The sequence below is a fragment of the Perna viridis genome, chromosome 7, assembly GCF_037379345.1.
Source record: "Perna viridis isolate PV_CMFRI_1.1 ecotype Kerala chromosome 7, ASM3737934v1, whole genome shotgun sequence".
Classification (NCBI taxonomy): Eukaryota; Metazoa; Mollusca; class Bivalvia; order Mytilida; family Mytilidae; genus Perna; species Perna viridis.
In genome coordinates this window covers 3,135,405-3,158,047 of record NC_142451.1, presented here as the reverse complement: position 1 = coordinate 3,158,047, position 22,643 = coordinate 3,135,405, and the positions used below count along the sequence as shown (strand labels likewise).

Here is a 22,643-nt window from a genome sequence, read left to right as displayed (position 1 = left end):
AATGAGCAACTTGGACTCCACTAAAAACTGGGAGCATGATCCAGGTGCACCGGTAGGGTAAGCGTCCTCTGCTTTTCTAGAAACACCCGCCGAGTTGCTCATAAAAAGTCATGTCCGGGGTAGAAAAACGAGGAAAGGAAAACCATGACCCGTTGAATAAATCAGTTTTCATGGTGTTGATTGACTCTATAACGATCCACGAGTTCACGATGACGACCATAAAACTTCTGTAGTGATGACTTCAATCTTGTAGCAACATAAATAACCCTGTTCCAGAAGCCTATTTGTTAGAGTTCTAGCGCGATACAAAAAGTCGGCGTAGTTTCGGCAAGCTCTGGCATAACGTATGAGTTGTGATATGAACACTCTATACGCAGGAGCCGAAGGGATGTTGCCACAGATGGAAGGAAAGTTAAAATTGCACTATCTGGTTTAATATACCAATCAATCATCGGCAAATAAAGGGCATATTACACAAATGATTAAAAAATATATATAATAATTAAGTTGATGTACAAAAAGAAAATACATATTACTGAAAAATGAGGACATGCAGACATATTTAAACATAAATAGTTGTTAAATACAAAGTTGTCCTCATTTCAAAACTTTTATAAAGAAAATCTGCTAAAGCGTTCAAAAGAGTAATCAAAGGAACCAAGGTTATAGCGGTAATCAAAAGAATGTAATCCAGGGACAAAAACCAGAAATGGAAAACAGACATACACAACAAAGAACATTAAGTAACTAAAATCATACATACAAAGTAATAAAAGCAAATGAGCAACTCGTACTCCACTAAAAACTATGAGCATAGACCAGATAAACCGGTAGGGTAAGCGTCCTCTGCTTTTCTAGAAACACCAGCCGAGTTGGTCATAAAAAGACAAATCCGGGGTAAACAAACGAGGAAAGGAAAACAATGACCCGTTGAATAAATCAGTTTTCATGGTGGTGATGGATACACCATAACGATCCATGAGTTCATGATGACGACCATAAAATTTCTGTAGTGATGACTTCAATCTTGTAGCAACATAACCCTGTTCCAGAAGCCTATTATTTTGTTAGATTTCTAGCGCGACCCAAAAAGTCCACCACACTTGACAAATATGTTGTCGATTAAAAATTCCAGCAGTTTGTAAACATCTTCCTCTGTATATTTGGGAGATGATTTGGAATTATTTCTTACAAAGTGTGAAGAATCTCTACCAGGAACTATATATTTGTATCTTGGTGTACCATCTTTTTTGGAAAAAACAACGATGTATGATGCTTTTAAGTCGGGATTTTAACTGAGTATGGGGTATAGAAATATACAGTGTTGAAAAATCATAGGTTTTAATGCTATTATATTCAGATAATAGTCTTGAACTGATTGTCTCCAAAAGATCGTTCGAATTTTTCAGGATCCACATTGAATTAATACCACTACGGGAGTAACAAGTATTGTGGTAGGACTGTAGACCCTCTTCGACAGTTGTGAGTATAGAAGTTGAAAGTTTTGAAAGAGGTTTGGTGGTACATTTTGCAGATCCAGCTATGAAACGTTGTTTGTATGGATTCTTGTGAAGTTTAGGAATCCAGTACATAGACGGTAAATCACAGTCATCGTCCTTGGTAGAGAGACCAAAAGAGGATAGCACAGACTTATGGTTGTCCACAACCTCTTCTTTGGAGAGTGTGGTAGCAGTATAGGTCTTATCACTGCTATTATTTTCTGCGTCTACCTCTGATAATAAACATTGGATGTAAAACGTTTTGCAGACAAAACCAATGTTGTTTTGGGCTTTGTCTGCTGGTACTATTTTCACTATTTTCACATGAACGGTGCAAAAATCAATTTATTTTATAATTCTAAATGTTAACTTTTTTTACAAACAGTGAAACATCTAAATACATGATTTTGGAATTTTGTATTGAGTCAGATCTATGATGTAAATGTTCATGCTTATTTATTTGCCTCGGCTTTACTATTCATTTTTAATAGATATCTTATGATCTTTAGATAGCTAAAACTACATACAGCACGTAATACGTACATATATTTCTTACATTCCAATTAAGAGTTTGTTTTGTAACCCAAAATGTATTCAAATCAAAAGATATACAATTAAACGCTCAAATTTGCTATAAACACCATCCAAAATATCTGGTAAGAACTGATGATAAATAAACATTTCGAACCAAAATTAAAATGTCAGGCGCACACTTAACTGCAAAACCTGATAATCGTATGTATTCCCTTGTCCTTGCAATCCCTTGAAGTTACATCAGAATTCCATCAAGATAGTTATGAGTTTAGAAAATTCATCTGGAATAACGTAAAGTAAATAGTACGTAGTTAAACCAAATATGTATGCACAATATTTAAACAACAGATTTGCAACGGGATTATCAAATAATTACTCCTAAAATGTTTAATGCTTAAACCGTTAGGCTGTGTCGAAGAAAAAGTTTGTGGAAAGGAGTACAGACGGACAGATATCTAAATCGCTATATGCCGTACCGTTTAAAGCAAGAGTATAATAGCACCATAGTCCTGTTGATCCAGGAGTTATAATCATTATACTGTTCGTAAAATGTTAAGCAATTTTTATTGTTCAAATCTGTTTGTCTACAATTTCAGATAGTATTCATGCCATCAATTTACAATATTAGTTTAGTAAAAAGTCTCTTAATTCAATTCACATACCGATGCACTTGCAGCACAATGTTGCTGGACACTTGAGGTATATTGTTGATACGTATATGTTTGTCTGGTTTTCGTTAGGATGCAGTACTAAAAGTAGAAAACAAAGGTTTGGACTAAGCACATCATCAACAACAGAAAACAAAAAAAGGTTGCCAAAAAGAAGATTTTAGGTTGTGAATTCAATAAAATAACTGCATTTGATATTTGAATCTGTTAATTTTAAGTTGGATTTGATTGGATAGAGTAAAATGCCAAGATATATAAAAAAGATACTTGTACCTTATTACAAACAATTAATACATGAACTTGAAATCACAGAAATTCAAATCAGCAAGTTCATGCGCATAACAAATCCAACAGCAAATGCAGTGTTGTGTAACTTAGAATGACAGTCAATTTTAACAATTTCATAAATAAGATATAATTAACGACGATGTCACTGGCGTGAGTGTCGCCACCAATACAAAGGCACAAAAAATGTATTCACAACATTCTGGGTGTCGTACAAGAAGAAATAATCAGAACAAATGTCTTGAGGAAATAATGATCGGACATGGCCATCCTTCTCTACCTAAGCTAACTTCCATCCGTTTCGTGGCTTCTCATCTTGAATGTGCAAAATGCCTCCGATGCTGATTATTCTTTGTTGTCGCCAATAGATTTGTGGAATTATCATAGGGAGCGAGATATGCCGATCTCCATTTATTCCAAAAGTGATAAAAAATATTTTTGAGTTTGTGCACGTTTTTTGAATTTTACGGTTGTCACTCCGAATATAAACATCTATGTCAATAGAGAGGTATAGCGTCTTTGTTATTCTCCACCCATAAAGTAAATGAGATGGTGTTAAAGAATCCTCGTCATCACACTTGACGAATAATTTATCAATGTCATGAATTATAGTTTATCTTTCAATTATAACGGTCTGAAGCATTTCCATTATTAAATGTGATCGCCTGGGCGCCTTTCTTAATTATGATTTTGTGACAGATATCATCCGCTCCCAGAATCCACTTTATCAAGAGCTATTTTGGAAGAATTGTCATGTTGTTCCATAATTCGATAGATTATCCCGACTTTTTGTTGATTTTGTGAGATTTCCCAAGGGGGCAAGGTACGTGGAGGCATTGTCAGAATTATGATCCGTGTTAAGGATTTGCGGTTTGTAAACCGCCTTAATAGAAGTAGAAACAATTCCTCTGTAAGATCGGACACAATTTCGTGGTGAACTGCTCGAGTGTTAGCACAAGTGAAGAGAGATATATAAACTTTCTTTGCTGATCTATGTTTTTTTCATTTACGTATGATATGCCTGTATAGTCAACGCAGTGAAAGTCGGTGCTTTGATCAATATGATCTTCATAAGAGGCGGTAGGTCAGGCACTAAGTAAGATTTTCCATCGTACTTTCTGCATATAAGACATTGATGTAGGATTTTCCGAAATACTGTTGAATGCTCGAAATCAAAAATGTCTGTCTTAGATTTGTTACCGTACTCAGAACTCATGTGTGCTAAAAAAACAAGTGGTAACAAATACGCAAAATTTGTTGTTTCTGAAACCGGTGCATAACAGATCATCTCGCCACAACGCATCATTTCCTTGGAATCCAAATAGAGTCGACGTTGTTGAACAAGGGTACATTTTTTATCACTTCTTGCTTTCAAGTTTTCTATTTCCATTGATTATTTTGCTTGTTGCTAACCTGTTATCCATAATTCTGCAGCATGTTTTTACTTCCTCACTGATAACTGCTCGAAATCTCGGTTCAATTTTGTCAGTTTACAGTTTTTTTTATATTTCATCATGTACGCAGTTACACAATTTAGACTCGGGTATGTTCTAAACCGTGTTATATCAATGATGTTTTCTAGTCCTCTTACTTCATTAATATTCAGTTGCACGGTTTCATGTTGTTCGTTATCTTCTATTTTTAAATTACAGCATAATGTTTTATTTTTTTTTAATTCCATGATTGCCATTTTTTCGAATTGGAAACCATTCCGGCCCTTTGAGCCATATTTTTTTTTGTATAAACTCTGTAGTCGATATACCTCGAGACTGCAACTCTGCAGGATTATAAGTGGTTGGAAAATATCGCCATTGGTATGGATTTTTCAGTGTCGTTATCTCGTCGATTCTGTTTTTAACGAACCTTTTCATATGCTTTGTTGTAGTCACTGTTATATAATTTGGCTATTTATCCAATATGTAATCCGTTACAACTCTATGGTTTCCTTAATGTGTTGTGATAAACGTGATCCAACCAAGGCTGCCATCAACTCTAATTGAGATAATATCAGTGTTTTCACAGGTGCTACACGATTTTGTTTTTGCCATTACAATATTTAACTCCTTCTCGTTGCATATGGAGGTTACCGTTCCTTATGCTGTCATGCTTCCATCTACAAGTACATGTAGTTCGTATTCATTCTTCCGAATCGGCAAATTACATCTATCAAAGTCCATTGTATTAGTTGTTTTCAAACTTATTTACTTGCCCATTTTTTCCATAACAAATGCATTTCGGCGGGAGTAGGTTCAATATAGTTAACGTTTCCATAGTTACTGGATAAGAGTTTTAGCTCATACTGTAACTGATCTTAACAGTCCAAGAAGGTCGTAGATGCGGAAAGATTGTGTTAATATTTCTCTCTTTGAAATCATTTCCAAGCTACATTCAGTATTTGAGTAGAGTCTCTCATTGTAGTCACTTCCGAGATACACTCAATATTTGAATCTTTGAACGATAGTTTGTCAGTTGTTGTATTCCAACGTTATCCAAAAACTTTAGTTTTATATTTGTGAAGTCGGAATTTAATCAACAGTTTTGTCAAATCATTAGTTACTGGGGTTGTAGACATCAAACAATTATTTAAGCTCGATTGTTCTTATAATTATTCGGCAACTGCAGTCATAGACTATTTAAACAGGTGTTGTTGAAGATTTTTTCTCACGGCGTGATACGGAATGTAGTGCATTTTAAGTGCGTTCTCTTCACTTGGCTTTACTTTTTCTATAAACCCCTCATTTCCTGTTCTTCAATTACTCTTGTGTACTTTAGCAAAATTGTGGTTCTTAGGCAAGTCTCATAATTTTGTTTCTTTTCTGGCCTTGGCAGCTGTGTAGTTAGTTGATAGAGCGTCATGATTGCGTTTCCATGGTAATATTGCACTATAATGACCATCTTCGAATGTTATGGAATTTCGTTGATATTGATGAAGGTATTCGTTCAATGGATTTTTCCCTATTGATTGTAACGCCTAAACGTTCAGAAGGCTGTTGTCGTCCCTCTAGTATGGTGAAACTTTATTAAATTAACTTGCTGTGTCTGTTGCGAGGCTCAGTTGGTCAATAGGTCCAGTAAATATTCTATCTTTGAGTTGACAGCTGTTGGCCCATCTCCTTTGATAACTTTTTCATCCACTGCGTCATTGTAACAGTATATGCCAATCAGTAGAGAAATCTCGAGTCGAGCGTCTTTGGTTGAGGGATGTGCTAATATGAGTTCTTTAAGATGAGGTGAGATTTAACAATTTTCTTGCGGGCACATATTTGCCCAGTGTGGTGGACGCATTTTTCAACAAGCGGTCAGGAATTCAATGGGAACAAATTGTGCTCCTCTGCTTTTGACCTATTCCTTCACTCTTATGAGGCTGACTTTATAGCTGATCTGGCCCAAAAGGAGGAACATCTTTCAGCTAAATCCATAAACACACATCATAGATGACGTTTTATCGTTAAAAAATTTAAGTTTGGGAGATTTGATACATCGCATCTACTCCAAAGAGCTTGAAATAAAAGATGCTATAGACACTGTGAAGTCAGCCTCATATCCTGACCTACACAAAGAGATCAATGGTAAAGGAAAACCATTTACTATACGACATACGCGATGACTTTTCATTCCGTATTGTCAAGTTTTCTTTTATGAGTTCATCCCTTCGGTACCTGCGTATTGAGTTTTCATATCACAACTCATACGTTATGCCTGAGCTTGCCGTAACTATGCAGACGTTTTGTCTCTGTAATGTCCCTGTTGTGTGTTCACGGTCTGATAGTATGCGTAAAGTTCTGTCCTGGTCAAAGGCTTAGCCGAGGGGTAAATACACATTCCAGAGACTCTTATGGCAGACCGAGAACATATATAACATTGCCATTACTTAAACACTAATTTCTTTATAAATTTATCCAACAACCGCAGATTAAAAAAAACATACAAATGCATATTGCATATTGTAAATTTTCATTTTACCATCTCGATTAGATATTAATTTTTGTGTCCAAGTTTATCGTTTGGCATTTTGTCCATAAAAGCCCTGTCTTAATGTCTTGTTTTCCACAACAAGCACTGTTTTGTAGTTTATAATAAATGGGCCTATCAAATGATAGTTTACTCAGCTATTTCATATTAAAAATTGTGCACATGGCATTTTTCATATTATACAAAATATCACATCGACAGTTCCACATATAATATATATATTACATATGCAATCCCCTTTTGTCCGTAGGCTAATGTGGGTCGAGGATGATATGAGATGCAATATAGAGAGATACTATTATATATTTATCATTAACTTCATATTATATTTTTGTAATGTTTACTATTTGTGTCATAACTCATTCTTGGTGTATTCACAATTTATAAACTGATTGATTGCATTGGTGGATTCATAAGTTTCATAATAATTGAAAGTTGAATGTCGTAAAATATCAACTCATTGTAATTGAAACTGGAGGCTAAAAAATTTAAATTACTAGAGTTTGCAATATTAAAATTTCAAGACCTATAAAACCTTTTTCTGTCTGATTATTCTTGATTACTTGCCCTTTACATTCGGCGTATGCCATGGCGGAATTCCAGTTATCGTCTGCTTATGACGTCACCTGTTGTCACAGGTACACAACTAAAAAAACGTCACAACGTCTCTTTCGAGGAATACGATTTCATCGCAACGGCGATTTTTTTTTATCACATCACCCTATGATATATTATCGCAATGTATCTAGCCATCCAAGAAGTGATAAAAAAGACAAAATCATAGATAATTTATAATATGTTGTTCATATAAGGAACACTATGCTAATATAAAGAAAAGAACAAAGGCATTGAAAATTACAGGTCTGAGGTCTGGTTCTACAGGGAAAAAATTATCTGCCAATTTTTTTTTTTTTTTTTTTAGAAACAGTGAAATATCAAATGTTGTTTCAATGTGAGAGGTGAAGATTATCAAAAAAAATAGTAAATTTCCTATAAAATTTAAACACAAATTTGATTTAAAAAAAACAAATACAAAGGCAAAGGCACAATAAAATAAGGAGATATTGGAATAAATGTTGATTCCATATTCGTTTGACAGACAGACAAGTATGGCAAATAAGGTACAGACTCTGTATAAAATAACTGCTTGTAATTTGATTAGTATACCTGTCCTGAATGTACATGACAACTTTTATTTCCACAATTGACATGGTCATCCATTGGCTCCACTAAACAAAATGTAAAAATGCTGCTTAGAGAATTCGTCTGTGTTCAAGTTTGAAAGGCATTAGAACATATCTGAAATAGCTTATTTCTTTAAGCTAATTTAGAAGAATGTTTGACAATATAGCATACTGTATATTTGTTTTTGTGAGGTATAACCGTACACATCGAATATTTATCTAATAATAATTTTATTCATTTTCACAACTAACAATTGTGAAACAAAATAAACACAGAACTTACAAAGCCTAAAATAAAGCTGATTTCGAATTTGATTTTGGTATTGCGATAAATATAAATAAATATCCAAAAATGCAAATAAAAATTGTCGATAAAAAACTATAAGTTACTGAAGTAGTTTTCTTCCTGTTTACTCTAGAAGGACAATCTCGACTAATTGCTATTTGGCATGTATACCTGCTGTTAAATTATGTTAATTAATATGTATACAAACAAATTTTCATTTTTTACAAATATTGATCCACTGCAATTTAGAAGCGAACAAAACAAGTCTGGTAAAAATTATTCCAGGCATACTTTTAATTTGACTTTTTTTTCGCATTTCGTAAAATGTGTGATAAAAACACTTCGTTGGCTGGTAGAGAAAAAGTGAACTAAGAGGTAAAGAACTAAATCTGCAAACAAAATAAATAAATAACCAAGGTACCTTTTCCATATGTTTTGACACATATCTGGTTTTGACAAGAACACGAGTGGCCTCGTGAAGGAGATGAGGTACAGAGTTGTGGTAATGCTGCTTTTTCTGCCGCTGTCTAAATAAATAAAATCAATTCAAATATATGAAAAAATATGTAAAATTGAAAACTGGCTCTTATCTTTTAGTTATGTAAAACATGAAGCGCGAATCGACTAAGAAAACAGAAGTCGGAAACGACAACCTCCGAAATTCTGTCCTTGATTCAACTGAGACAAACACAAGAACTAATATTTCGTCGATTAATTCATAGGCAAAAATTGTCAATAATTAGAAATTGTAAATTCAGCCTTGAACGAATTCATTTCTATCCTAATAAAGACCCACAAAATCGAAATAGTAGTTGGCCTAAAGTCATTTCCGGTAACAATCAGTAACTTAACGCTTCTTATATCGGAAACTCTCTGGTATTAATTAGTAGAAAAAAAGCAGAGCATAGCTTGAAAATTACTTGCAATTTGGTGTACATGCCAAAAACGTATCCGTATGAGTTTCAAAGCTAAAGTCATTGCATTGCTATTATCCAGAAACTAAATGCAAATGAATTACAATGAATTTCACATTAATCTTGAAACACACAAATGATCAGTATTTTTCTTGGATATTTGGATGTATACAATTCAATTAAGTGAAAAGAAAAAATATAGTTTTAAAAAATACGTTTCAGGTGTCTGGTATTTGAATTACCGAAATGCTTTTGGTAGTCTTTATGATCACTCAATAGTTATTTTGCTGATACTTTTATTCATATCGACTTTTATTTCAGATGTTAAAACTAGAGGTTCTTGACGGCCTGCATCGCTCACTTGGCTTGTTTAGCTTCATTCAACTTCTTGTAAAAACGGCTTTGTTTTTTCATGAAAAAAAAATCCAAACAGTCATTTTGTGCAGGATCCCCTCAGAAACAATCGTAATAATTTTCCTTGAATAATATACAATAGTTTCTGAGAAGAAGATTTTTAAAAGACAAAACAAGGAAAATCGACGCATAAACGTTGTACAGGAAATCTTCAGGAATAATCGTGTTTCATTCAAATCCATTCAGTAGTTTCAGAGGAGAAGATGTTTGAGAAATTGCTAACGACGACTACAAGGACGGATGGCAAGTAATAGCAATAGCTGTCATGGCCTATTGTTTAAAAAAATGGTAAATGCTTGGTTACCTTACAAGTGAATATTAATTCTATTTTAAGTTTGTTAATTTAGTTTTTCGTTTTGAAGCTGTAATACGCGTTGCCGGAAACATTGAAAAACTTAATTCTATTACACTTAGCTTGCGATAAATTTGTTTTATCTCCTGTAAAAAAAATGGTTAATGAACACAGTGTCATGCAATTTGAAAAATTTCAAATTAACTTTTATAATAGAAATGCATTGGTATTTTGTATTTATTCATAAAGGAAAATGCAAATTGTTGTTAAAAACAAAGCGATAATACCTTTTTAGGATTTAGGATTTTACATACTCAAATCGAAGTGAAAATTAACCTGCCTCTTTGGCATTATATGTAAGTTTAAATATTTTAAATCTATGAATCAGGTGTATAACCATAATTATTATTTGATAGGTAAAGAACTGATGAAAACTGTCGAACAACGAGTTAATACGGAATGTAAACAGCTAACGTCGTTTATACTTTAATCAGAACAAGGGATTGCATGTTATATATAATATTTATTCTACTTCATGTCAATATACTTACAGTTGCTTCTACACACCTCAGACGAAAACGTGAGAATAACACTGACAACACACATACCTATAATTAAACCATGTATATTTCACTTTATAAAAGAATAATCAAGGCAACCAAGGTTATGGCGGTAATCAAAAGAATGTATTCCAGGGACAAAGACCAGACATGGAAAACAGACACACACCACAAAGAACATAAAGTAACTAAAATCATACATACAAAGTAACAAAAGTAAATGAGCAACTTGGACTCCACTAAAAACTAGGAGCATGGACCAGGTGCACCGGTAGGGTAAGCGTCTTCTGCTTTTCTAGAAACACCCGCCGAGTTGTTCATAATAAGTCAAGTCCGGGGTAGACAAACGAGGAAAGGAAAACTATGACCCGTTGAATAAATCAGTTTTCATTGTGTTGATGGATACACCATAACGATCCACGAGTTCATGATGACGACAGTGTCTGTAGTATCCTTTATCTCAAGTTCTTTTGGGTAGATGCGATGTATCAAATCCCCGAAATTAGGATTGTTTAAAGATAATACGTCATCTATATAGCGAAAACTGAGATTAAAGGATCTAGCCAAACGATTTTTTTTTCTGATCAAATCAGCTATAAAGTCAGCCTCATAAGAGTGAAGGAATAGGTCAGCAAGTAAAGGAGCATAATTTGTTCCCATTGGAATGCCGACCGTTTGTTGAAAAACACGTCCACCACACTGGACAAATATGTTGTTGATTAAAAACTATTAATTGGCTCCCTGGCTTACCAATAAATATTCACTTGGATAATGGTTCTTATCTTAAATTCCATCCTTGTTTGACAACCCATACTTTACCTCTATACATTAGGAACTGGTTGTTTAATGCAACTTAGTAGAAATGATTAAGAGCTTACGTTAAGGTCATGAAAGAGGGGTTAGTATCTGTAAATCGATTTGGTCGCATTTGTCAAAACATTTTCTTGAAAGCTTCCCTATATATTAATTTTGAAATAAACTTCAAAAGAAGAGGCAGTCTTAAATGTGTGTGTAATCTGTATTTCAAAATCTTCCCTATTGTATTCGTAAGTGTTGGATGATATCAGTCTTTTAAGAGTATATAGAAATATCGTCAACTTGAGGTGTTCATTTGTTTTGGACTTTTTCAGTTACTTATTTTACGACTATTATGGTCTAATTTATGTTTCACATTAAAGCCACTCTTTTGTACAAACTTCGGTATGCACACATGTTAAGTGAACTATTCATTGCTTACAAATGTAAAAATTAATAATATTGAGTAATATTTTATAGAACTTGTCACTATTTTTGTTTACTTCAATCAAAATACATCGAGTATATCAATACTTCATTTATCATAGAAACTAACAGCATGGCCTCACTCAAACAATGTTCAACCTGTTTATAAACTTACACTGTTCAAATGTATGTGACACGTCGTATCTCCACATTGTACATGGGAATCTTTCGTGTTTACTGCAGTTAAAATTATAGAAGAAATAATACTGCAAAAGTGTTGTGTCTCTTTAAAGTTAGTTCTACATGAAGTAAGAGTCATTTTGTTGATAAAAATATTTATATGTAACTTGACTGTTATCTTCGGTAAATCGAAACTCATTTCGATATTCAAACACAATGAAACACGCAGAAAAGACATTTAGACAAATCAATAAGTAATGTATAAAGGTATTTGTTGCCTTGATTAAATATGTTGGGTTGAGTCTTGATTTTAGTCATTGTTTCGGTAAATATTAAAAATATTTTCTGTAAACATATAAGGTACCACGAAAAACTCACATAGATGGAATGCATCAATACAACTCTGATTATCACAGGCGCAAACATCGTGTGTATCGTGACTTCTAGTGCAAGTAATGTGCTATAAAATTTATTGTGATCAATCAATCACTATCATTGACTTTTATTCAGCATATATATAAATGTCTTGCTACATACGTTGGAAAATTAGAATTTTTTTTTGTTTTCTTTAAGTAATGCGTGGTACTACGGGTGAAATAACCACCATTACCAAAACAAACCAAATATCGGGGGAAAATACCGAAATGTAAGCAGTGGGATGATTCATATAATCACATGTCTTTTTAATCAATCAGTGAGAGTTAAAGTTAAAACTTATTGTTCCTTATTATATCCTAAAGTCTGCTAACGGTCTATTTGATATACGGATAGTTTAGTTCTTTTCAGTACTTCACACTTCATTTTTCTCTAATTATTTTTTCCGCATGATCATATGCAAATGTCTTTAATAAAAGATCTATCCGTGATAGAGGTGTAACAACACACACACACACACACACACACACACACACACACGTATCAATGTTACACTTACACGGTGTATCGGTCCGCATTTTGTTCCTTTTCTGGCGTCGGTTGAAAGTAGACAAACCTTAAATAAGTTAAGACGTGTTTATATTAGTTAAACATTTCAGTGCTTTAAGTTCAATAATATATGATTGAATATTGCAAACACCGTAGTGCATTTTTTAGAAACAAAGTTCTTCCATACGTGCTTTCAATTATATGTACTACCAAACCTCTAATTATTATCACACAGAAATCAGATTAAAATATAAAAATAAGATAGAAAATAACAAATATTTATAAAAGAAATTTTAGTACGCTCTCCATGTATTTAAATGACCTCTTGTCAAAGTATGAGAACCACATACTAAGGATTTTTAATATTTAATAAAACAACCGTCATTATTCTATGAAAAACCGATATAAGCACTACCAGATCACTGAGACGTAAAGGTTAACTTTAACTTATATCAAGTGTTTCATGGTTCATTTAACTGACTCAAGTTCCACTTAGCTTTCATTGTTTTTTTCTTTGTTTGACTGAAAATTATCTCTACATACTTTTGGTCTTTTATCAAATAGACGTGTTTAAAAAAACAAAAGGGAAATTTGATTAACAAAATGCTACAAACGATCTCATTTAGACATTTATCAATGATTTGCATGCACTGATTTAAAACATTCTGTAAGTTAACGACTATCTAACTGATCAAAAACGTCTCAGTAATAATAAAACATCTGCCATTTTATCAAGCGAGTTAAATTCATGCACTATTTGAATTCTTGACTAAACGGAAGCTAAAGCTACTCTATCATGATGATATAGGAAAGTGTGTAATCCTGGGTGCTGGAAAACAAATAAATGTTTCCTAACATAAGAAACGCCATTCTGTTTTTCGTGGCTTCAATATGTTTAGTTTCTAGTATTCAATTTAAAGAAATCAGTTTAGTTTCATTAAACATTTTTAAGACACTTTGCAAAACAAGGACTCAATCGCTCTCGATCCAATCAAACATAATGATAGTCATTATGAAGTACATGCTTGGTAATCTTACCTCTTTGCCTGTACAGTAATGCCCGTTACACATTAAACGTGTACCACTACTGTTGCTTGCTTTCTCGTGGTCTGCAGAAATAGTTATTAAATCATCCATGTTAATTATTTTAAAGCATAAAAATATGTTTTTATAATAGTTTGAAATTTTGTACTTGAAAATTCGTTTGCACGAATGTGTATGAGTATGTGCTTATTATGATATATTGATATGCATAGGATTTCAAATATATGTACAGTATGATTTTGATTTATATTGAATAATTTATTATTCCTTTACAGTTCCATTAGACGTTTAACATTGTAAAAATATAAATACATTTGTAAGCTTTTTCTGTTAGTTACACGGTGAATCAAAGGAATGTACCGCAAATACATGTACAACTGTAAATGTTCACAAATTCCCAACAAACTCCGTGTATACTAGTTAAATACACTAAATGAATGATACCAGAGAGCTATAACAAAGACATCCCTTATTGATTCACTTACGAGAATTATAAGCCGCCAGTGTTTGATCAACACAACCCTGTAACGAACAGTAACAGTGATCTCCTAATGACAAAGAAGTGCCTGAACATTTAGGCACCGAGCCATGGTTCCATGTTGCTGGATTCTGTTAAAAAGTGAATCTTAAATGACGTTTATTACAAAATTTGATATTGACTTTTATTTGGATTGAGTAAAAATATCAGCTACCAAAGAGGAACAAGCAATACCGATAGAACAAAGAATTTATATACAAAACATCGCCTTGAATACAATAAAAATAAGCCATGAAAAACAAATCGTACAACATGCAAATTACACCCTAGAATGAACACATACCCCTCAGAAGGGGAATTTCGTGCAACATACTATTCCGGTGAAAGAAAATGAGAAAAATATAATGTATATACATATATATAAAGAAATTATAACAAATGGAGGTCGTTGGTAGTGTTTGAAACGGCCACTCAATATAGGGCAACCAGCATGTCATAGTGACAACTAGGAGGACAACATGGATCTATTTGAAATATATCACTCCCTAAGAAATCTTTTAATCTAGAAATTCGGTGTAGTCAAAGAACGTTTTGAAATTGTGCATTAAAATTAAGAGTTCTTTCAATAGTTAGTTACAAGATGTCAAAGGTCATTCAAACATACATAATGTCATCATTTGAAATGGAAATATCATTTAATTACCTTACAAGATCCCTGAATTCCTGCACTATTAACATAGAGTTCACAATACTGTAATATAATAGAATGTGTTTATAGATAGATAGATAGATAGATAGATAGATAGATAGATGGATAGATATTGTATTTTTTAAGTGCAGCTTCGCACATATAAACATAACATCACATTCATACATAGTCATGTCACAAAATATATCTGTTATTTTTACAAACCAGGCTTTAGATGCTTATGATACACTTTATTACATTTTATTACAGTTGTAACATATATAAATTTGAGATCTTTCCAAACTTTCAATTTTGAGGCTAAAATTATTCATTTTGTTTATACACAAATGTGTTTTGTTTTATAGAACTATGACATCTAAAGTCTGAAGAATATAAGAATATGATGTATGGGGTAAATGTTACCGCTATAACCTTGGTTCCCTTGATTACTCTTTTGAGTTGATGAAATATTGTGAGAGCCTTATTTTAAAATCATCCTATTGAAGCAATTGAATATTGCATGTGAAACATGTGATATATTCTTGAAAAATCATCGCATTGTTCTTAGTAAAATACAAAAATGTAAAGTCATTATTACTTTGGACAAAAGTATTGTGATAAAAGAGATGTAAAATAATAGTTTTCGCTTGTCTCAAACTGATTTTGCAAATATTCTGATTGATCTAATTTACTCGAGGGCAAACTATTTAATCATGATGTGAATGTGTTATTTTCTAAACATATTATGAATTAAATGAAAGAGTCCGGATGCGAATCATAAAAAGTTACGTAATCTGACATTGTTTATGACAATATATTTTCCAGAGTAAAATTTTGATTTGTAATTTAAATGCAGAAATAGTTTTTCAATGCAGAAATAGTTGAAATAATCAAACAGTTTTGTGGTCGTCAATCATGAGCGCATGGATCGTTATGGTATATCCATCTGCATCATGAGATCCGATTTGTTCACTGTGTGATATTTTTGATTTCCTTATTCAGTTATCCCTTATTTGACATTTTATTATCAACTCGACGGGTGTTACTAGAAAAGCTGAAGAAGTTTACCCTACTAGTGCAACTGTTTCGTGTTTTTTAGTCGGTTACTTGTTTTATTGTTCCCTATTTTGCGTTTAATGTGTGTCTATTTTTGCAGCCTAAACAAAAAACATGTTTGAGAAGAAGGTTCATAAAACCTGATGGTTAAGATAATACGTAATACATTTACACAGTTTTTGTTTAACCTTGTAAGTAAAGAATTGACATATTTTATTGACCCTTTTAATTAATTTTATTATTTTTTTATAAAAATTTTATATATTTGACAATGGAAAAATCAAGTATTCCTGTTTTTGCAGTTTGTAGAACATCCATATCTAGGTTCTCTTAATTGCTTTTAATGTCCCGGTATTGTCTATTTCTAGATAAGAATGATAATATGTTGCTGGATATAACAGGGGAGCTGGCAGTGGGGAAATCAAGTTGTAAAATTCTCAATAAACCTCGGTTAAAGTCGTTTTTCTCTTGTAAGTTTGAGTTCTATCATACCAGTCCCTCTCAGGACTAGATGATGTAAGTGATGATGATCTCTTACGATGATCAAATGCTAAGCCCAGTTTTTAGTGGAGTCCGAGTTGCTCATTTGCTTTTGTTACTTTGTATGTATGATTTTAGTTACTTTATGTTATTTGTTGTGTATGTCTATTTTCCATGTCTGGTCTTTGTCCCAGACCGCTATAGCCTTGGTTCCCTTGATTACTCTTAAAGACTAAAACTTTACAAATTAAAAGTTGTGTCATTTATCTATTTTTCATAAATGCAAAAGTGATATAAAGTTTGCTCTTTTGAAATATTCTATCGTGAAGTGATTTAGTTTTGAACAAAGTTTAGATCACAATTTCGGAGGATCTATTTTGTTTTACTATTGGACCTCAAATAGGCCATAATGACCCTGTCTCTTTTTAATATGTGAAAATGTATTAAATACACTTACATAGTTGAGCTTGAATCAAATATATCTGTTTACACTTAGACACAATAACTAAGAAACATACACTTTGATTGACCTGTTTTTACTAAGGTCGCTACAAATAACTTTAATTCTCAATAAAAAAAAAAGAGGTGTTGCTTTTATACTCATTGTATGCATTGGTTAAGTCTGATCCACAGGGAAATATTGTACTTTTCAGATTTGTTTATAGTTACGCCTCTTATAATATCTATCAACTGGTTGAATTAAGCGCATCCCTTGCTTTATTGTTCATTCATCAGTTCTAAAGATTCCTAGTAACGCATATAACAACATCGACCATTTAGCCATAGCGGTCGTAATCGAGTTTGATCTGGTAAATTTTATAGTTCGTACTCAGGAACACCCGCAAAATTGTCGATAAATTGTTCTAATTCATTAAGTAAAAGACAATGTTTGATTAAAAGTAGATTACAGTTTGAAACAGATACAGCACAGAAATGCTTATAGCGTAAATATGATGAGAAATTTCGAATGAACACCGAAGTAATTATATAAGATAGGATTGCACCTCGTATTTGTTGGAAATATTGGCTACTTCATAAGCTCCTTTTTCTCCTTTGTATAAAATAACTTAATTAATAATAACACACAGAGAGAGAGAGAGAGAGAGAGAGAGAGAGAGAGAGAGAGAGAGAGAGAGAGAGAGAGAGAGAGAGAGAGACAACTAACCGGTTCAACAGTTCTAGTACTGTTTAACAGAAAACGTCGGCCAAGGTGTTGAATGTAAGAGTTGCAGTGATGGTGGGCACAAGTACGCACAACACCCTCCAATGGTCCTATATGATATAGGATTATCACTACCACACCTGCATAAAATAATTATATTGTTCATGATTAAAAGAATTTCTTTTAAAATTTAAATAAAGGTAGTTAATCTTGTAGAATAAAATTCGAATGAATTCAGATATATATATCCGACGGATAGAATTGATGTGAAAACCTATGTTTATAAAATTAAAACAAGAAGAAAAACTGTATGTTTTGACTGATGACAAGATATCGCATATATTAACTAATCGACAAACGCTATGACGTATTACTTAAATCGTAAATTTTCCATTTATTCTGATTTTTTTCTATTTCTTAAAGACTTCAAACTGCAAGTCCTCACTTCAAACTACGGTCGAAATCATGAACTCGTAGTTGTATATGTCATGTCAACAAAGACCAGACTTAGTCACTTGTTATCGTTTCCTTTTTCATTTAAACACGGATTTTACATTCTTCGAGCAACTTCGTGAAGTGTTTTTATAAAGCAGAAGACGCTTCCTGTACAAATAATCACACGTTCATTTTCATAATTTTGTGTTATTATGGTCTATTTTTATGTTTAGTTCACGGTTTATGCTGTTCTAATGGTAGATTTACTTTTAACCTTCCTACTCTTTCTATGATTACTAATGTCGTTTTGTTATCATGTGCCATGTGATCATGTAAAATGTCTACATGTTTTTGATGGTATTTTAAAGAGTAATCAAGGGAACCAAGATTATAGTGGTAATCAAAAGAATGTAATCCAGGGGGGACAAAGACCAGACATGGAAAACAGACATACACAACAAAGAACATAAAGTAACTAAAATCACACATACAAAGTAACAAAAGTAAATTATCAACTCGGACTCCACTACAAACTGGGAGCATGGACCAGGTGCACCGGTAGGGTAAGCGTACTCTTCTTTTCTAGAAACACCCGCCGAGTTACTCATAAAAAGACAAGTCCGGGGTAGACAAACGAGGAAAGGAAAATTATGACCCGTTGAATAAATCGGTTTTCATGGTGCTGATGGATACATCATAACGATCTACGAATTCATGATGACGACCATAAAACTTCTGTAGTGATGACTTCAATCATGTAGCAACATAACCCTGTTCCAGAAGCCTATTTGTTAGAGTTCTAGCGCGATACAAAAAGTCTGCGTAGTTTCGGCAAGCTCTGGCATAGAATAGTTTCTAGTTAGATGACCACTTTGTTCATTTCATGGTTAAAAATTATCATCTTATTTATCTTTTCGAATTACTTGTCATATCACGCTAACTGTTTCAATTAACAGTTGTTCTTTTTGTAATTTGCATTATTGAAACTGGAAAATTGGAAAACTGATTTTTTTTGTTTTGGATTATCTATCATTGTCGTAGTGCAAATCCGATTTATCTGACCTCTCTGTTTGACAAAGTTGACAAACTGTTTTAAATCCACCAACGCAAGTGCGATAACTGAGGGATATACTATAGCAAACGAATGAAAACAAAAACAAAAAAACAAAAAAAAACAAAAAACAAAAACAAAAAACAAACGCATAGCAACCGATGCATATGAATAATTTTTATAAATAGGAGATATCACCCGTATACAGCCATGAGTTATGAGGGATAGAGGAATCAAGATTAGAGCGGGAATGAAAATTGATATTCATAGAATAAAGACTAGATAGAGAAAGCTGATACACTTCAATAGAAATGAACGTATTAAGAAATAAAAGTAAATAAGCAACCCAGATTCCCCTAAAAACTTGTAGCATTTAACAGGTGAGTCGGATGGGTAAGCGTACGCAGCTCCTATAGAAACACCCACCGACTTGCACATGAAATGTCACGTCTGAAACAGACTCAATGTAACTTTATAATTTGAAGTTTTAAAAAATCTATTTCCGTAGCTTATCTATTTAGGGGAACCTTAAGTAAATCAAACCTGTGAACAGAATCGCCATTCCAATATTCTAACTTCAAAGGAAGCTTATCTCAACGTGACTTTAAGATCATGAACAAATATTGATAAATCATTTGGCCATATAAGTCTTGTATTGAAATTTACACTAAGTTCATACTTGTTGTTTGTAAACCATAATTAAGTCTATAGTTTGGTTCAATTATTCTGTAGTTTTAGAAACTGTATCATTAGGTAATATTTGAGAAATGAGTCTTAAGCTACTTTCTAGTGTTAATTGCTCTCCTCTGTCGTTAGCGTTGGGCGATTGAGGGGAATTGATGCAAGAAGGTTGGTCAAAAAGTTTCTTGTTATTTGTCTTTGATAAAAAGTTGTCGGCAAAATGTTTAAATTTTGTCACTTATCTATTTATTAAATATACACGACTAATCATTAGAAAACTGATTTTTTAAATGTTGAATAGAAAACTACCAAACCAAGGAGTATCGACTTGTTTGGCGTTTGTTATGCAAGTTTTTCACTTGGTTTACTAAGGTGCAGGAATAAGGCAGGTACAATGATAAAGTAGGCAGTGGAGTATTGAAAAAATGAATTTATTATTGTAATAGTGCATACAGTACACCGTTATTCATATGCATACAGTTCTTTGTATATGCGTTAAAGACATTTCACAAATAAATGAGAACAAAATGTTTCAGCAATATTGGTTCCTGGTTGGTTTTACACAGACAGGTAATAAATCCAGACATCAGTGTCATATAATCAGATCAACCAAAGTCAAGGCAGAGTGTGTTTAATATGGAAACAAAGAGGTCTTTGGTATGCATAGCCTTTTTCTATCGAATATTTTACTGTGTGAGAAAGTTTACTTTAATTTGTTCATGGCTAATAGCTTTTCTGTTCTCGATAAATGATATTTTCTTACAAATCCAAAACTATCGTAATGTAGTGATGTCAAAAATAGAAAAAGAAACAGATCTAATGAAACACAACAAATGCACCACCGTATAACCCCTATAGAAATAATAAATACAGAGATCACCAAAAGATCTTCTATAATTGTAAACACAGCCTCAAGTAAGCTCTGAAAGGCCCAAAAGATACAGATAAAATCCACGGTAATAGAGCAATGCAAAGTCTTCCAAATAATAGTTAATTAACAACACCAATACACATTCATTACCACTAATGACATTAGGGCGAAATAATTCATTTTTGTCCAGTATCATGCCGCAAGCACAGCAGACAACCTGGAAATAGTGTAGAAACATCCGAAAGTACACTTCTAATATCTGATAATCTGGAAAAAAAGCCAAAACTGAACAACAACGGTTCACTAGTATATGATTATCAATGTTAAGGAAATATAACCTGGTTCTAACAACTATCTCTGCATAATCATTATCATACATGTATGTAAATTGAAGAAAGATAAGCTGTTTGTTCAATAAAAATGGCGGATTGTTTTGCAGGTTTGTAATAAGATAATATATTATATCTATTCTATAAACTACACACATTATTTTGTGAAGATTGATTATTTTGTACCGCCGCTATATTCGTTATCAATATAGAAAAAGATATTTATGTTCTCCAAATGAACTGCAGCATTGAAAAAGCTAGTACATGTACAAATCAAATATCACATAAAAACAATTTTATATTACTCCTACATAAACTACAATGGAACACAGTTTATATTCGAACAACTTTTTTTTCTACATCACGGCATCAAGTCTTGAAATGGTTGTTTTGTGAATTCCTACATCGTTAGTTTTATTTCATTCATAAATCAGTTTTTTTTTATCAATTCGTATCATAAGTAGGTCATATATTTGAATGTGTCGATGCTTATGAATATTATAATATTTATCATCAACGAAATACAATATTACGATTTAAATGACATTTTCACAACTTAATTAATTTTCTTAACATTAAGGTGTTGTAGTTATACTTCTGTGTCTTCTTGTCACTACAAAAGGTACGTCCTCAACAATTACTGACAATTGTTGACATGTTAATATAAATATTCAATTTTAGTAAACTGTATGAATATTTCAGGAACGGAATGAATTTTAATCCAAGTTTTGGGTTAATAAAAAAATCATTGTTTGTTTGTCCTTCTCTTTATTGTGTAAAAGTTTTATTTTCCTTTGATGTAAAACATAAAAATAAATAAAAGTTACTAACATGATTCCATCAAACAGGAACATACTCATTCAAACATTATTATTAAGAAGGAAAATAATTACTGTAAAACGTGAAATTTATCAGTTATATCTCATGATGTCGCCAGTTCACTTCTGCGAGTTTGTCAACTTCTAATATGTGTCCATTATTACCATTAAGAATGCTTCAATGAAAATGAATTTAAAAAATAAATAAAAGATATATATATAGATGGGTGCAGAGTCATCAAGGGAACCAAGGTTATAGCGGTAATCAAAAGAATGTAATCCAGGGACAAAGACCAGACATGGAAAACAGGCATACACAACAAAGAACATAAAGGAACTAAATCATACATACAAAGTAACAAAAGCAAATGAGCAACTCGGACTCCACTAAAAACTGGGCTTAGCCTTTGATCATCGTAAGAGATCATCATCACTTACATCATCTAGTCCTGAGAGGGACTGGTATGATAGAACTCAAACTTACAAGAGAAAAACGACTTTAACGGAGGTTTATTGAGAATTTTACAAGTTGATTTCCCCACTGTCAGCTCCCCTGTTATATCCAACAACATTCTATCATTCTTATCTAGAAATAGACAATACCTGTCAGCTCCCCT

General features: G+C 32.7%; 1 protein-coding gene across 2 annotated transcripts in view; it reads right to left on the bottom strand.

Annotated features, from left to right (window-relative positions):
- LOC148610978 (uncharacterized) overlaps positions 1 to 19,940 on the bottom strand; it is a 31,985-nt gene extending 12,045 nt beyond the window's left edge. For both annotated transcript variants that reach the window (XM_088590945.1, XM_088590947.1), the window contains exons 1-12: positions 19,871 to 19,940; positions 17,845 to 17,981; positions 15,159 to 15,206; positions 14,463 to 14,586; positions 13,972 to 14,042; positions 12,944 to 13,000; positions 12,388 to 12,469; positions 12,005 to 12,066; positions 10,600 to 10,656; positions 8,850 to 8,955; positions 8,126 to 8,187; positions 2,696 to 2,782 (exon numbers count right to left, since the gene is read on the bottom strand). In XM_088590945.1, coding sequence (XP_088447071.1) covers positions 2,696 to 2,782; positions 8,126 to 8,187; positions 8,850 to 8,955; positions 10,600 to 10,656; positions 12,005 to 12,066; positions 12,388 to 12,469; positions 12,944 to 13,000; positions 13,972 to 14,042; positions 14,463 to 14,586; positions 15,159 to 15,206; positions 17,845 to 17,981; positions 19,871 to 19,889 — 912 coding nt within the window. In that variant the 5' untranslated portion in view covers positions 19,890 to 19,940. The remainder of the gene's footprint in view (positions 1 to 2,695; positions 2,783 to 8,125; positions 8,188 to 8,849; positions 8,956 to 10,599; positions 10,657 to 12,004; positions 12,067 to 12,387; positions 12,470 to 12,943; positions 13,001 to 13,971; positions 14,043 to 14,462; positions 14,587 to 15,158; positions 15,207 to 17,844; positions 17,982 to 19,870) is intronic.
- Between the last annotated feature and the right edge of the window lie 2,703 nt (positions 19,941 to 22,643).